Source organism: Raphanus sativus, chromosome 7 (assembly GCF_000801105.2).
Source record: "Raphanus sativus cultivar WK10039 chromosome 7, ASM80110v3, whole genome shotgun sequence".
Classification (NCBI taxonomy): domain Eukaryota; kingdom Viridiplantae; phylum Streptophyta; class Magnoliopsida; order Brassicales; family Brassicaceae; genus Raphanus; species Raphanus sativus.
In genome coordinates, this window is record NC_079517.1 from 19,443,179 (window position 1) to 19,458,580 (window position 15,402).

Genomic DNA, 15,402 nt, shown 5'->3' on the forward strand with positions numbered 1-15,402 from the left:
TAAAAAAGTTTTTGTAACAAATATAATCTCTAATAATCAGAATGACCAAAATATTTTATTAAAAAGGTAAATATACACTTATCCTTCAAAGGTTAACTAATTTAGTTTTTAAGGTTTAGAGTCAAGAGGTGAGATTTAGGGTAGAGTTTAAGATTTTTAAAAATAAAAAATAAATATTAAAAGTTTAAAAATAATATTTTTTTAAATAGTTTCAAAAATTATTTTTGAATTTTAAAAAGAAAATAAAAGAAACTTCAAAAAGAAAGTTGGAATTTGAAACATATAATCCTTTTTTTTACCTTTTATGATTCATTACCTTATAATTCTCAATGGCACTCTTTGATAAAACATTTTGGTAAATTTTTTCGAGAGAAAAACTTAAAGAATTGCCTATTAATTTATTAAGTGGGGGCAATTAATATTTTAAAGAGAGATGTAATTTCGAAAGGAAGTCATTTTACCAAAAAAAAAGTCATTTGGTTGGAGCGAACAATAAACAACTGTAAAATAGAAAGTTTTTTATCAAAAAAAAATAAAAAATAAAAAATAAACAACTGTAGCGTAGAAGCAGAGGGGGGACGAAAAAGGTTTTCTGTCGAGAAGAGGTGTGCGGAAAAAGTTAAAATTCCTCTATTTTGATTTCGAGATTTTTCAATTCCACTTCCTGATTCCAATCTCTCCGAGAAGATGATCATCGGGGTTCTTGTTTGCTATTTGATCTTCTGATCGTTCGTTCGTTCGTTTGTTTGAGGTTTTTTTGACTGTTTAGATCCGTTTTTTTTTTCTCTTTTTTACTTATGCTTAGATTCTCTGATGATTTTGATAAGGTTGTGGTTTAGGGTTTTACGGTTTCTGGTTGAGCTGAATTGCTGGTTGCTTTTGATGTTGGATTATAGCTTGCTCTGCTTGAAGATGTTAATGTACTTAGTGTTGATAAATCTGATAAGACCTGTGTAGTAGTGAGAGCTGAGACTGATGTTGGATTATAGCTTGCTTGAACTTGTTTCAGTCTTTTTGCAAGTTGATAGAATATATTCGTCAGGATGTAATTTTGTCTCCTGTCTCTTCACACTGCTTGTAGGTTAAGCATAGATGAAGAGTCTTCGGGTTATACAGTTGTGATAAAGAAAGAATAAAAATGGGAGGTTGCTGCTGTTGTTCTTCACGAAGAGCTGATCTTCATAATGCTCCTCCCTACTATTACGTTAGTCTCATCATATGCTTCTTCCTACTTCCCCAAGATAGAATGGTTTTGCTAAATAACAAGTTTTTTTTTTTTGGTCTTTGTCTCTGCAGTATCCGAGAGCAACAGAAGAGCGAGTTCCTTTATCTTCCGCTCATACAATCTCCTCTGGTGTTGTTGTTGTGGTCGACACAAATTTAGAGACTTCATCCCCCGATGCTTATATACCACCACCACTGCCTACTCCTTTCGATGTGGCCATCGGTGTTCCTCAGACCCCAGGAAACGCTGAAGGTACTGCTTGTTTTGATATTAGAGAGGTTTCAGTGGAAACCGCTAATACAGTCTTAGCTCATGGAACAGTCGATGGTATCACTCTCGGGGTTCCAACTACATGCCCTTGTAAAGAAACAGAAAGCAAACTACAGACAGAGATTGAAGATATAGACCCCAAGAAGCTATCAAAAGATGTCTTTGTACCAGTGGAGGAAGAGGAGGATTGTCCCATTTGTTTGGAAGGTAGTTTTTTTTTTTCTGACTTTGTGTACATCTCAAAGATATTAACGTAGCCTTATATATATATCTTGTCTTGTTTTATTGATTCAGAATATGATATGGAGAACCCGAAACTTGTAGCCAAATGTGAGCACCATTTTCACCTGGCATGCATTCTAGAATGGATTGAGAGAAGTGAAACCTGCCCCGTTTGCAACAAGGTATGTTTTGGTGCTGTCTGCCCCCCGACATACTCGTTTTACTTCCCGGGAAGTGTCTTAATGTGGATCCGTTTGTTTTGCAGGAAATGGTGTTTGACTCTCCCCTTGACTAGCAACCTGCAAGTGCCACAGCAGAAAGAAAACGGAGAAAAGGAGAAGAAGCTTAAAAGGAAAGATGGTAAGAGAATACACTAGAGTAACGTTCTTGATTCACAAGTCGCATATTACAAATCAAATCAGTGTTCATATACATAGATGCTTGTACAGAGACATTTGAAGTCGACTACAAAAAGAAAAAAGACTATTAAGATAAGAATTTAGGGGTTAATTATGCTTTAAGATCCGCTTCTGTGAATAACAACAACAACAAAACGAAGCTCTCGTATCGTGGATTTTGTTCTTGTTTTCTCATAGGTTCTTTTATAAGCCGTGGTTTCAATTTTGGGTTTTTTTTTGTTCTTGGGTTTAAGAAAAAAGTAATCAAGCTCTGAAATTGAGTTTATTATGGATTGTGTTGTAAAACTTGTATTTCTCCTTATTATTGATGTGCCAATAGGCATCTATATATATATACATGTTACCAGGAATAGATAAATGGAAAGATCCTATTTCCTAGGAAATACATGGAAATAGTATTATCCTAATACAAAACATAAATATGGTAAAGTCTAAGTCTTCCTTTCTTCCTCATGCGTCTGGTCCGGTTCGGTATTGTCTGTCCGGTACGTCCGCCCGGTACTGTCCGGTACGGTTCGGTTATGTCCGTCCATCCAATGGTTTATAACACTCCCCCTTGGACACCATAACCGTTTCAGAGTTCATAGTGTGCTTCATGTTGCCTCATTAAAACCTTACCAGGAAAACCCAATGGGACAAAACCTTGGTGAAGGAAAAAGAGTACAACACACACTACTCCCCCTGATGAATGCATCACTGAAGATGTCCGTGTAAGGACTTGTAAATATTGATTCAGTGAGCTTGGAGTGTTTGTGTTTCTTTCTCTTAGAATTTCGCAGAAGAACACTTGGACGTACTGTGCCTTATGTCGTCCAACTTATAATATGGTCGACCATTATGGTCCTTGACCAAAAACGTATGTCTCTTAGACTACTAACCACTTTACTTGGTCGGATCTCATCCATAAGTGTTTATGGATCGTCCTATAGTATGACCTGGTCGTTTATGGACAGTGAGATATTTCTCTTAAGTACTATCGAAAAATGTACTGAACTGGTCGATCCATATTGTGTCATAGACCTTGTCTATACACATCCATAATTTTCTCATGAGTGTCTTAGATCATGACTTGATCAGTGATCATTACTACAATGAGTTTTACATACTCATTAGACTTTGGTTCTATAACCAAGTACACTCATCGGACCTTATTCTTGGCAATCAATCTTTCTTGCCATATGTACTATCCATACTGATAGTTGATACCTCAAAAGTCAAACCACGTTTTGGGTTAACAAAATTAGTCATCTCTCATGGATGATTCGGCTGGAAAGAAGCCGGACATAGTCTTTGATTTGGTATGGTCTTTGGCGTGAACCATAATGGTTCTCTTCGCTTTTTGCTGTGACCATCTTATATCTTACTTAGGGCGTGCTGATCTCATACACATACCCACGACTATGGTCTCTGCTATGAGTTATTGCAGTCCTTATATACATAGTTTTAAGAATCAATCTTGTTTATACACACACACAACCTTTGATGGATGTCTAAGATGTTGTTGGTGTGTTGCTATCAAGCCTTTGCCGTAGACCATTGGGTGATAGACCACGACCAATCACATGGTGATTGGTACTTCTCTCATACGGCTATATCTGTATATGCAGTCCCATGTCCTTAATTTGTATGGACCTTTGCTAGGCGTGCCTATGGACTGCTACATGATAGCTGATCTTTTGAGATCTAGAAATAAACTGTATCAACCTCTCTTTAGGCTGGTTCCAAACACAAGGGATTTTGTACTTCTTATAAGTATGTATGGACTGAATTGGATTGTTCTTAGACAGATCATTTACTTATACAGCTGCTTAATGATTCAGTCCATGAACAGCTTAGGAACAATGATGTTCATTGAGAATTTCTTTTCTCATCTTTGTGGTACCTTTATAATATTTGATCCAGTGATCCATATGCTTGCTTACTACGTTTTTATCTCTTACTTATGACCAGACCTTTGTCAATTTCAAATCTGAGTAGTAGCATCCACCACATAGGAGTATATCTCCTTATAAACTGTTTTTCGGTCTCTGTGAGTAACCTTGTGTAATCAGCTGTGTTCAAATGCTGTAAATAGGCACATGCACGTCTTAGACCACGTGACCATGTCCTTATCTCACGGTTAACTTTCCTCACATGACCCATTCACTGGTTTTATCACTTGATGGCGTTTTATGGCCAATACGTCCATCTTTCTTTACTTTAAACCCCACGTCCATTTTATTCTTTGTGAGTACTCTCGTGGGTTTATGATCCTCGCATTATATCTTATACTCAAGTGCTACTTTCTTTTATGAGATCTCTTATATGTAAATACATCAGTGGTGTTAACACTCTTATGTATGGTTCCATTGTGTTCCAGACATGTCCAAATCGATCTGAGATTTCATTATCTAGGACCTTTATTTCCTTGCAGTTTGGCGTCCCAAACTACATGGTCTGGTACCTTAGATGGTTAGCTGGCCAGCCTTATCTCCATGTCCGGACTGGTTCCCTTTTGAACTCGGATTTATATCATTCTGTGCACCTTTTCATTTCTTTCTATCCGAGGTTCCTTTATCTTATGGAACACTTTGGTCTATCTTGTATAGACTCTGTAGCAACTTGATTGTGTCTCTTAGGACATCAAATTTCGTGGTGCATAAGCTGGTATGACATTTAGTCATTCTTTTCTTTTCTTTCGGGTCAATGTGTCTGGCATCTAGTTCTGCTAGCTTTTGCATTATTTGATCACATTCTTTGGACGTCTTAGATTATATTTCTAGTCCGAGGATCTTGCCAAGACAATGATGGTTAATACCAATCTCTTACTCTTTATCCAGCTTATAGCTTTCTCACTTTTGATGTTGGACAGTCGGATTACTCATGCAATCCGTGAACCTGGCCATTTAATTTTATCACCCATATTTGGCTCAAGGTTTCATATAAATTCGTGGGAGAAAGTCATACTCCTATCCAACATATATTCCCAATTCTTATCTCAGTTTCTATCTTAGAAATCACATATGAATGTGGTGGTTAAATCTCTTTAAGATTTCATATGTCTGGTCGTGACCCGTATTCAATCTGAGATGGGAATATCTATGCTCACTTATATGGCCTGATGCATATTGTCTTTACACATGTATATCAGTGTGTTCCCAAGCATTAGGTCGTGGCCTTTGTATTATAAGAAATCAGCCAAATGATTGTCCATGGTTCTGTTCTCGACCCGGTCGGTTTCATCGTCCGTGGTACGGTCGTATGAACTTTGTTGACCGCGTCCACGTCCTGTCCATCCATCCCGGTCTCGACCGGATGGTTTATCATGATGGACGTGGCTTGTCTTTGTATTAATTTACCATGGTCATAGACCATGTCCCACGGATCATGTTCATGTTTTTATACTATGGTCATGTACCACACGGGTGTGTATTCTCCCCCTCATGAACATGCTATAAACCATTATGCCATTTCATGATACTTGGGACAGTTAAGCCTCATGAGCTTCCCTTGTGTACATGTTTCACAACGTGAGATTCTATGGGATAACTCTTTTGTGCCTTTCAATTATTTGCATCAAGTTTGGATCGATCCGGATGGCTAGTCCGGTCATGCCATTAAGTGTAATTTCGTATGGTTAACCAACTGGTTACCATGGCTCTTTTGCCTCTCATCATACTGATCTTAGCATAGTATTAATCAGTAGAGTATATAGGTATAGTCTTGACCACTTTCTTATAAGGCCTTAGGCGATTTTTCTTTCATAATCTGTAGGAACCTTTTGTTCTCTTTTGCCCATTGTTTATATATGGAAACCATTTATTGTTAGTACTCAATGGGCCACGAAATTGGGTGTATATAATGCCCTTCAGGCAATGCCTTGGCTGTGGTCTAACTATCCTTCTAGAACAAGATTTATTGGGAGAATTTTATTTTTATTTTTCGTGGATATTTTTATGCTTTGTAATTCTAAGATAAATAAAAATCATTCAATAAAGGTTTTCATAAAAACACCAAATCATATAACATAATAAGATTTAAAGTAAAACAAACAAACAAAGCAAAATTTCAGGATGTCAAATGGCCTTTTAGCCTATGGTCAAGCCGGTCACTCCAACTGTCACTTTGGATGTGGCTTCCTCGGATTTATTATCTCTTTCATCACAATCTGCTTCATAACCACTCATCTCATTCTTTATTTGATTCATCCACTCTCTTTGTAATAAGTATGAAAACAGATCATTGTATGTGGTGAAACATTTCTCTCTATGATGTAAAAATAGATCTCTTGGATCTGCTGTAGAGAATGTCTTTTCAAGTAATTCCTCATCTGTTAACTTTTCACCACATAATATCAGGTTATGAGCTATTTCGGACAGGGTATAATTATATTCTTCCACGGACCCATAGTCCCGGAATCTGAGGCTCATCCACTCATGCCTTATCTTTGGTAATAACACCTTAGTGTATCTGGACATTAATTCTGTCCAGAGGCATCGGGGGCTCTCTATATCTCGGTACTGATTTCTCAGTTCCTCAATGAGATGATGGCTCATTACTGTTAATGCCATTTCGTTCTTGGTTCCATGATCATCCTTGATGATACATTTCCCAAGACCCTATGTCCATAGTATATATGAGATATTCATTGCCCATCCTAGATAATTTTCTCCAGAAATTTCTAGGGTATCATAATCCAAGGTTGACATCTGAATCATATCAATCAATCAATCAATTCATGCATTCAAATAATCAATCAAACATGAAAATACTTTTAGAAATTTTATCACTCAATATATCAATGGTTCACACCAACCAAAACAAAAATTTCTAACAATTATTTAATCAATCAACATGAAATATCCATTTAAGCAATCAATGATCAATGGTGAGCATTCTAGCAATATTCCTATTTCAGATTCAGTATGGAATATGCAATTTAACATAAGCTGAAAACTTTTCAGAAAAGGAAATTTTTTATAAAAGGAAACTTTCTATTTTTTCAGAAAAGAAAACTTTCTATTTTTTTCAGAAAATGAAATTTTCTATTTTAGAATAAAGAAAATTTCAACAAATCAATCAATCAAGCAATCAAGAAAATAATTCAGATTTCAGTTTATAGAATTTATAGTTTATGAAATCGACCAAGATGGGTTTAAGGGGTGATCGATTTCTATTGGCTCCGATTGATCATTCAGATCATAAGGTTTTCGAGATCCAAGAACACTTAGTGTTTTGGTTTTAATTGATTTAATCAATCTCTTATTGAATAAGGAATATTTGTGCTTCTAACAACCTAATGACCGTTTGATCTAGCAACTTAACGGGAGAACTAAACCAAATCATAATTCCTCAAATTTATTTAAGGATTCAATTGTCCTAGGTTTTTAGGTTCATCAAATTTTAATGTTCAATCCTTTAACAAACAACCAAATTTGTTTTGATATGGTTCCGATCCAAAGGGTGTTTCAGATTTTATTTACCTTTAGATTGGAGAGAATCTGAAACTGGACCACCTAGAGAGAGGAGAGAAAACCGCGAACGGCTTGAACGTCTATCGCGAGCAAGGAACGGGCTGATCGGATCGTCCGGAACCTCTACCGGCTGTTGGATGAACTTTCGGATCGTCTGGTGGCTTATCGGGTGCTGATCAATTCGTCGGATGGTCAGTATGTGTGCTGGTCGGATGAGAATGGAAAGACAGCTAGGGTTTCCTTTAGTAAAAAGGAAATTGTCAACGCGGATTGAAACGGAGGTGGAGAACGCGTCTGATGTCGGATTGAGACGAGGTTTGCGGCGCTGGATTCTTCTCGTCGAGAGCTTCAATTTGATATATGGAACGTCGGCTAAATCCTTATGGTTTGAGAGATACGTCGATTTGAAGTTGCGTCCGAATTAGGGTTTTGAATCAAGTTGACGGCGCTTCTTGTAATAGCTCGTGAGAACGCGTCCGGTATCGGATTGCGATGAGGTTGACGGCGTTGGATTCGTCTCGTCGAGATCTTGAATTGGATAGGTGGCTCGTCGTCTGGATCCGTCGGGTTGAGGAGATACGGTGTTTTGAATTTTCGTCTGATTTCTAGGGTTTATGGTGGTTGATGGGAAAAAGGGTTTCAAAATTCACTCAGAGTTTTCTCAAAGCTCTCGTGCTGATAACGTGTTGTAAAACTTGTATTTCTCCTTATTATTGATGTGCCAATAGGCATCTATATATATATACATGTTACCAGGAATAGATAAATGGAAAGATCCTATTTCCTAGGAAATACATGGAAATAGTATTATCCTAATACAAAACATAAATATGGTAAAGTCTAAGTCTTCCTTTCTTCCTCATGCGTCTGGTCCGGTTCGGTATTGTCTGTCCGGTACGTCCGCCTGGTACTGTCCGGTACGGTTCGGTTATGTCCGTCCATCCAATGGTTTATAACAGATTGGGTTTAGATTCGTGTTTATTTGCTTTTTTTTTTAATTCTTATGTGAGATGTAATAATAGGATAAAATGTATAATAGTGTGTATGTGTTTTCTTAAAAAATGTTATCTTGTTTAGATTCCGTAAACATGCATAATTTGATTGTTTGAATTTGTTTAATGCGATGATGCTCTCTTAATATTAAAAAAAAAAGAAATAACCAAATCAATTAAATTAGTAGTTAACATATTTTGTCCTACACGTACGTGTCCTATGGTTAGATTGTGTCATCTATGGTTAGATTGTGTCATGAATACTATTTATTGAATATGTAAAGTTTTGATTAATATTGAGCTGAAACATTAATGAATGAAATCTTGTACTTTTACTTTGGGAGAAAGCTAAAAACTATGGACTGAAACTGAATCACAACATTTTTAACTGAGAGAGAAGGGTTCGATCTACGGATCTTATATAAAGGAAGGGTAGGGTCTTCGCTTCACTTTATCATCGGCGTTCGTGAAAAAAAAAGTATACAAAAAAGTTCAGTTTTCTCTCTTAATTTTTTCATCATCTCCACTCGAATCCGGAAGAAGAAGAAAGACACCCAGAATAAGAGAAAAAGAGATGTCTTCGCCGAGCAAACGCAGAGAAATGGATATGATGAAGCTGTACTTTCACTTCTTCTTCTTATATATATATTAAAAAAAAAAGAGTTAGTTTTGATTTGATGTTGATATTGTTGGAAGGATGATGAGCGATTATAAAGTGGAGACGATCAACGATGGCATGCAGGAGTTCTTTGTTGAATTCAACGGTCCCAAAGACAGTAAGATTTCATCACCTTTTTTTTCTGTATCTTTGAATGATCTTTTAATCAATCACTGGTGCTTCTGCTGATTATTATTGATGATGGGGTTTTTAATACGTCCATGATTTTTGTTGCTCTGATCTGGTGTTGATGTTGATAGGTCTGTATGAAGGAGGAGTGTGGAAGATAAGGGTTGAGCTACCAGATGCTTATCCTTACAAATCTCCTTCCGTTGGTTTCATCACCAAGATTTATCATCCTAACGTTGATGAACTGTCAGTTTCATTCTTTTCCATTATTATTGGACACTGCCTCCTCATCTTGAGAGTCTCTTTTTTTTTGTTATTGCAGGTCCGGTTCTGTTTGTTTAGATGTGATCAACCAGACTTGGAGTCCTATGTTTGGTCAGTGCCAATTTTAAAAGTTCCAATTATTGTTGTTTTGAAGATTTGTTTTTTACTTAACTTTTTTTTTAAAATGTTTTGGTTTTGTTGTTTTCCTTTAGACCTTGTGAATGTGTTTGAGACATTTCTTCCTCAGCTTCTTTTGTATCCAAACCCATCTGATCCTTTGAATGGGGAAGCTGCTGCTTTGATGATGCGTGACCGTCCTACTTATGAACTACGAGTTAAAGGTAAATCCAACCATATTCTTCTACTGTTGTTAGGAGATCAAGTCTAAATTCTAAAACAAAACTGTTATTTTCTTGGATGATTTTTTTTTCTTTTATTTGATGTGAGGTCAAGTATTTAAGATTACTTTCATAAATATCTTGAACTTGTTTGAGATTTACCATTCTTTAAGCTAAATGCTACTCTAGAATCATTTGTGTTTCTTTATTCTAATGGAAGCTTTTGCTTAGTTTATGTGAACTGAAATTTAGTAACTCTCGCAGCTTATGTGATAATTTGCACTATGTAAATCCGTCTTTTATTTGCTCGTTAGAAATCTCATGATGAAGATATTGTTTCTGGTCATATTAAAGTTTAGGATCGTTATGTTCTAGTTATTAACTGAAGAGGTGATAACATATGATGGTAAAGACTTAACCATAGGCAGGCTTAGTCAACGCAAAAATTGAAGGAAGTTTGATGGGTGGGTGGTCATTTTGGTTGTGTGATGTTTTGGTTTAATGTTTCAGAATACTGTGAGAAGTATGCAAAAGCAGGGGAAGGTTCAGAAGATGAGTCTAGCGATGAAGAATTAAGTGAAGAGGAATATGGTTCCGGTGAGGATGAAGATGATGATGCAATTGCAGGCCAACCAGATCCTTAAACCAAGATTTGGTAGAGCTATATGATGTTTGATCATCAATTTTATGTATGCTTATAAGTTAACCGAACTGTGAAATCTGCTGTTTCTCCCTTTTATGTTTGTTCCACCTGTTTAGATTTACCGGTCCGGACGTTTGTGTACATTATTAGACCGAACCGGATTCTCAAATCTTCCCGATTTCAAATAAACAGATCACTAGATATTGATCCGCGCTTCAAAAGCGCAGATTTTTTTTTTAAATTATAAATAGTTTCCCGATTTAAAGATATTTTTTTTAAGTTTCGCGTTTGAGTTATTTCTTTTTTGGGTTTTGATTTGGATTTTAGGTAAAATATCAAAATTTTAAAAATATATTTGAAGTATTAGGATAAAATTTAGGGTATTTTCGGTTTCTCAGTCTGATTTCAAGTAAAATTTTGATATTTGGATTTTTTTGGGTTTTATTTTGTTTTTGAGTTTTTTCGTGTTTTATATATTTTGGGTTTTCAGATATTTCTAGTCTTTTTTTGGGTTTTAAATACTTGAACTAATCCAAACCTATTATATACCCAAAAATACAGGTATTTAACATGTGTGAATTATATACCCCAACCGACTTTTAATCAGAAATAATCGTTCTAAATCTAAATTAAACTTTTTTAATTCTTACTTAGATTCAAATATCTAGGATCTAAAAGATCTGGACCAGCAAGGAACAGATCCTTGCCCGATTTGAGGACTCAAATGCCCATACTTTCCTTTTTTTTTATTATATTTTATGTGAATTTTATAAGTCATATTTGTTAAGTTAGTAAGACGTAAGATGTATATGATAGATTTTTGGCTAATTTAATAGTGTAGATATGTATTGTTATTAAAAATGTACATATATCTTAGATAACAAATTTTTATCATAAAGATTTTTTATAAAATTAATTTAACGTGATACGTAATTTAGTTTTAAACATATTGGTTGCTCTTCTTTATCAAATTTGATTTTGTAAGCATTTAAAACTATATTTGTAAGATGGCACGGTATATGATATAAACTTAGTTCATTTTGATAATTAAATTCTAAATATTATAGATCCATTATTGAGTATAAAAATAGTGCATAATGTTACTACATAAGAATTTTAACGTTGGGTGATAAAATAATTTCTTTAAATATATTTGTATTGGACTGTATTTAAATTGTTATTTTTGTATAAAGTATCATGAAATTGATCTTATTAATAAATATGTTATGCTGTTAGTTATGGTTTTGAGACTTGATTCCCATGGACTAATAACACTGAATAGTCTACCACCGGAAGGCATAATGCAAGCTTAGGAGAAAAGTACATGTTCAATTGTTCAAAAATCCTGTCACTGCTCTTGATTTAGTACGAGTCTCAGATGCCTTTAACGTAAGCAGAGTACTTATAAGTCAACAATATTAAAAAGGAACACTTTAATATGAGAAAATAACAAGAATCATTATTCTGCTCTTCAATTCCAGCATATTCTCTACTATTTTGTCTTACACCTTCAAAAACACCCTCTTCCCCATCTCCCAGTTGAATATCACCTGATTGAGCAGTGTGATAAACACGACCAAAACGCTTAGTCTTAGCCATCCTTGTTGTTCAAGCTTCGTAGTCACCAAGAGAAAGAACGATGATTGGGGTCTCAGTAATTACGGCTCAGTATTTACAAGTTTAGCAAAAAGGTAAATAGGGCTCGTGAAGTTTTTTTGTCATGTATTAAGTTAAACGTTGTAGTTTAAGTTAACGGAGGTTAATGATAATTAACTGTTGACTTTGGAGTAGTTTAAAACGACCTAGTCAACATAAATGTGAGATTAAATTGCCCAAAGTTAAGAAGTTGATGATTTAAATTGCTCAAATTCAAGTTTGAGTTTTTTTTGGTTTTTTTTTTCGAAAGTTGGAGGTTATTTTAGTGGTTTTCTCTATTGTAATTAACTGAACTTTCCTAATGTGTAGGTTAGTGGGCCTAAACGATTTGTTACATTTATAACTAATTGTATATTATTTAGGATATGCTATGATTAGAAATTAAATATTGAGTCTAAATAAATTCTAGTGAATAGATTCAATGACTTTTCATAACTAGATTTTTTCAGAATGTTTCTATTTTAATAGTATAGATACCAGTTTAGACTGTTTATTGGTTCAATAATCTTATCTTGACCTTTGACCTTTCCAAAGATTAGAGCTTACTATATAAAGAGTTTCAACATTTTCTCTCTTTTGATGATATTTTACTCTCAAAAAGAAATCAAAGGTAGGATTGCCAGATTAGAACTCAAAGATACCTAATCAAAATCCAAACACAATTTCAAACTATCAATCATAATTCGAATTAGAGCTATAAATTGGGTGAATCCATGTCCATTAGCCCATAACCATTTGTCCATTTATCATTTGTGAACAAATAATGTCATGTTCATTAGGAACCATGTCTACTAAAGACCATACCCACTAATACCCATATTTTCATGGCCTGCCATAATGATCATATAAAAAAAAAATTTAAATGGCAGCCCATAATGATCATATAAAAAATTTTAAATTTAAATTTATACAAATTCATAAAATTAAAATTTATCGATAAATTCATAAAATTAAAACTTATCGATAAATTCATAAGTACAATAATCTCAGTTTTGACGGGAAAACCCGATTTTGCAATTTTGAGGGGAAAACCCGATTTTGCAATTTTGACGGGAAACCCCGATTTTGCAGTTTTGACGGGAAAATCCGATTTTTGCAGTTTTGGTGGAAAAACCCGATTTTGCAATTTTGGCGGAAAACCCGATTTCGCGTTTTGGCGAGAATACCTGATTTTGCGGTTTTGGCGGAAACCCCCGATTTTGCGGTTTTGGCGGAAAACCCCGATTTTGCGGTTTTGGTGGAAAACACCGATTTTGCAATTTTGGCGGAAAACCCTAATTTTACGGTTTTGCCGGGACAACCCGATTTTGCGTTTTTGGCGGAAAATTTGATTTTGCGGTTTTGGGAGGGAAACTCGATTTTCCAATTTTTGCGGGAAAATCAGATTTTGCGATTTTGGCGGGAAAACTTGATTTTATGGCTTTGGCGAAAACCTCAGTTTTCCAGTTTTGGCGGGAAAAAAACTCGATTTTATAGTTTTGGCGGGAAAACTCGACTTTCCAGTTTCAACGGAAAAACTCGATTTTCCGGTTCAGACGGGAAACTCGATTTTACGGTTTTGACGAAAAAACTCGATTTGCGATTCTGACGGGAAAACTTGATTTTCCGATTATGACCGGAAAACTTGATATTAAAGTTTTAGCGAAAAATTGATTTTACGATTTTAGCAAAAAAAATTAAATTTTAGAAACCATAAATTTTGTGACCATTGGACAGTCCACATCCATAAAGCTCAAAACCCATAAAACCCACTTTCTTAACGGTCTTCTGAATTTTGACCAGAAAAAAACAATATAGAAATGGGTTTGTCCATATTAAACCCATTTGTATATGGACACGAGCGACCATTGGACGACCCGCCCATTTGACACCTCTAATTCGAATATCTACATCAGTGCAATTTAACACATACTAGGTTAAAGTCCGCGTTATACAAATCTTTTTACTTAAGACTATTATTTATTTTGCATTTTTAACATATTACAAAATAATAAATATTTATTTAATCATTGAAAAGCAGGTAACTATTACATATAACTAAATTGGGACACATAAATCAGAATAATCACTTTTTATTTATAATTTTTTTGTGATAAATAAATTAAAACAATTATATTGATATATGTATATTTCCTTGGTATATAGCTAAATTTAAATTATATTAACATACATATATACTATAGTTTTTAATATTTTATCAATTTAATAAGACTTCATACTCATATGATTTTATGTTCTCTTTTATGACCAAAATTTTAAATTGCTGAAAATAAAATTTCAATGTGGATTTGTAATAATTTTAGTAATTTATAATCTTATGTAAAATTTCAATGGAAATTGCAATATTAAAATATTAAGTTTTCAATATTTATTCAATGCAAATTTAAGAACTAAAATATTTACTTTTATATGGTATATAATTTAATTTAAACACTATTACAATATATATAGTTTTAATATAAATATCAATTAAATGAGAACTTCTATTCAGATATAGTTTTATTATCATTTGTATCTTGTTATAAAAGAAATTTAAATAATTAATCACAATGTTTTAAATGTAAGACTCTTAACAATTACGTGTTCATGAGTGATGTAAGAGATATGAAATCCTGAATCTATCAATCATCTTTTTCAGTGTCATTTTTTTGCACAGTTGTAGATTTCTGCCCACTGTGCAACTGACATGATAATAGTGAAATGCTATAGGTAGTCTTTGAAAAAATGTTATAAATACGTCATTGTTTACCTCCCGCTGGTATTTAAACAGTTCATTTAGCACCTAGATACATGGGAGACCTAGACAGCATACAATAAGCTTGACTTCAACATTCACACCATCCCCTCGAAGGACTCTATGTCAAAAGCCATCGCAAACGAAATAGAATGGTAAGATGTACAGAAATCAGAAGGCAAATCCCACCATCTTGCAAATCATTCACATGCAATCCCGACGGGCGGTGGAAGATTGATTCTCCTTTTGCAGGTCTAGGATGGACGATAGCCCTGTTCTTTTTGTAGACACGGCGGCAGCGTTCTGCGTCTTAAAAAATACACTTGATCGTGAATGAATCATTTCTTTCATCGTTTATAGATTAAGACGCTAATAGCATGGCCACTTAAAATTCGGGGA

The 15,402-nt window shown here is 34.6% G+C and overlaps 2 protein-coding genes across 5 annotated transcripts; both read left to right on the top strand.

The window, feature by feature from the left end:
* Nucleotides 1-489: 489 nt before the first annotated feature.
* LOC108818476 (probable E3 ubiquitin-protein ligase RHB1A) lies at nt 490-2,227 on the top strand. 4 transcript variants are annotated; one of them, XM_056990803.1, is made up of 6 exons: nt 490-605; nt 1,082-1,204; nt 1,297-1,477; nt 1,547-1,702; nt 1,790-1,899; nt 1,983-2,227. In XM_056990803.1, exons 2-6 carry the CDS (start codon nt 1,139-1,141, stop codon nt 2,010-2,012), a joined length of 543 nt encoding a protein of 180 aa, XP_056846783.1. In that variant the 5' UTR covers nt 490-605; nt 1,082-1,138; the 3' UTR covers nt 2,013-2,227. The 4 variants fall into 4 exon arrangements, with proteins under 4 accessions (XP_056846783.1, XP_018446959.1, XP_018446960.1 ...); XM_018591457.2 differs by having other exon boundaries at nt 1,297-1,702; XM_018591458.2 differs by having other exon boundaries at nt 560-618; nt 1,297-1,702.
* A 6,604-nt stretch (nt 2,228-8,831) lies between these two features.
* Nucleotides 8,832-10,816, top strand: LOC108818477 (ubiquitin-conjugating enzyme E2 4-like). Its single transcript, XM_018591461.2, has 6 exons — nt 8,832-9,199; nt 9,278-9,357; nt 9,500-9,614; nt 9,691-9,743; nt 9,845-9,973; nt 10,481-10,816. Exons 1-6 carry the CDS (start codon nt 9,156-9,158, stop codon nt 10,612-10,614), a joined length of 555 nt encoding a protein of 184 aa, XP_018446963.1. The 5' UTR covers nt 8,832-9,155; the 3' UTR covers nt 10,615-10,816.
* The last annotated feature ends 4,586 nt before the right edge of the window (nt 10,817-15,402 follow it).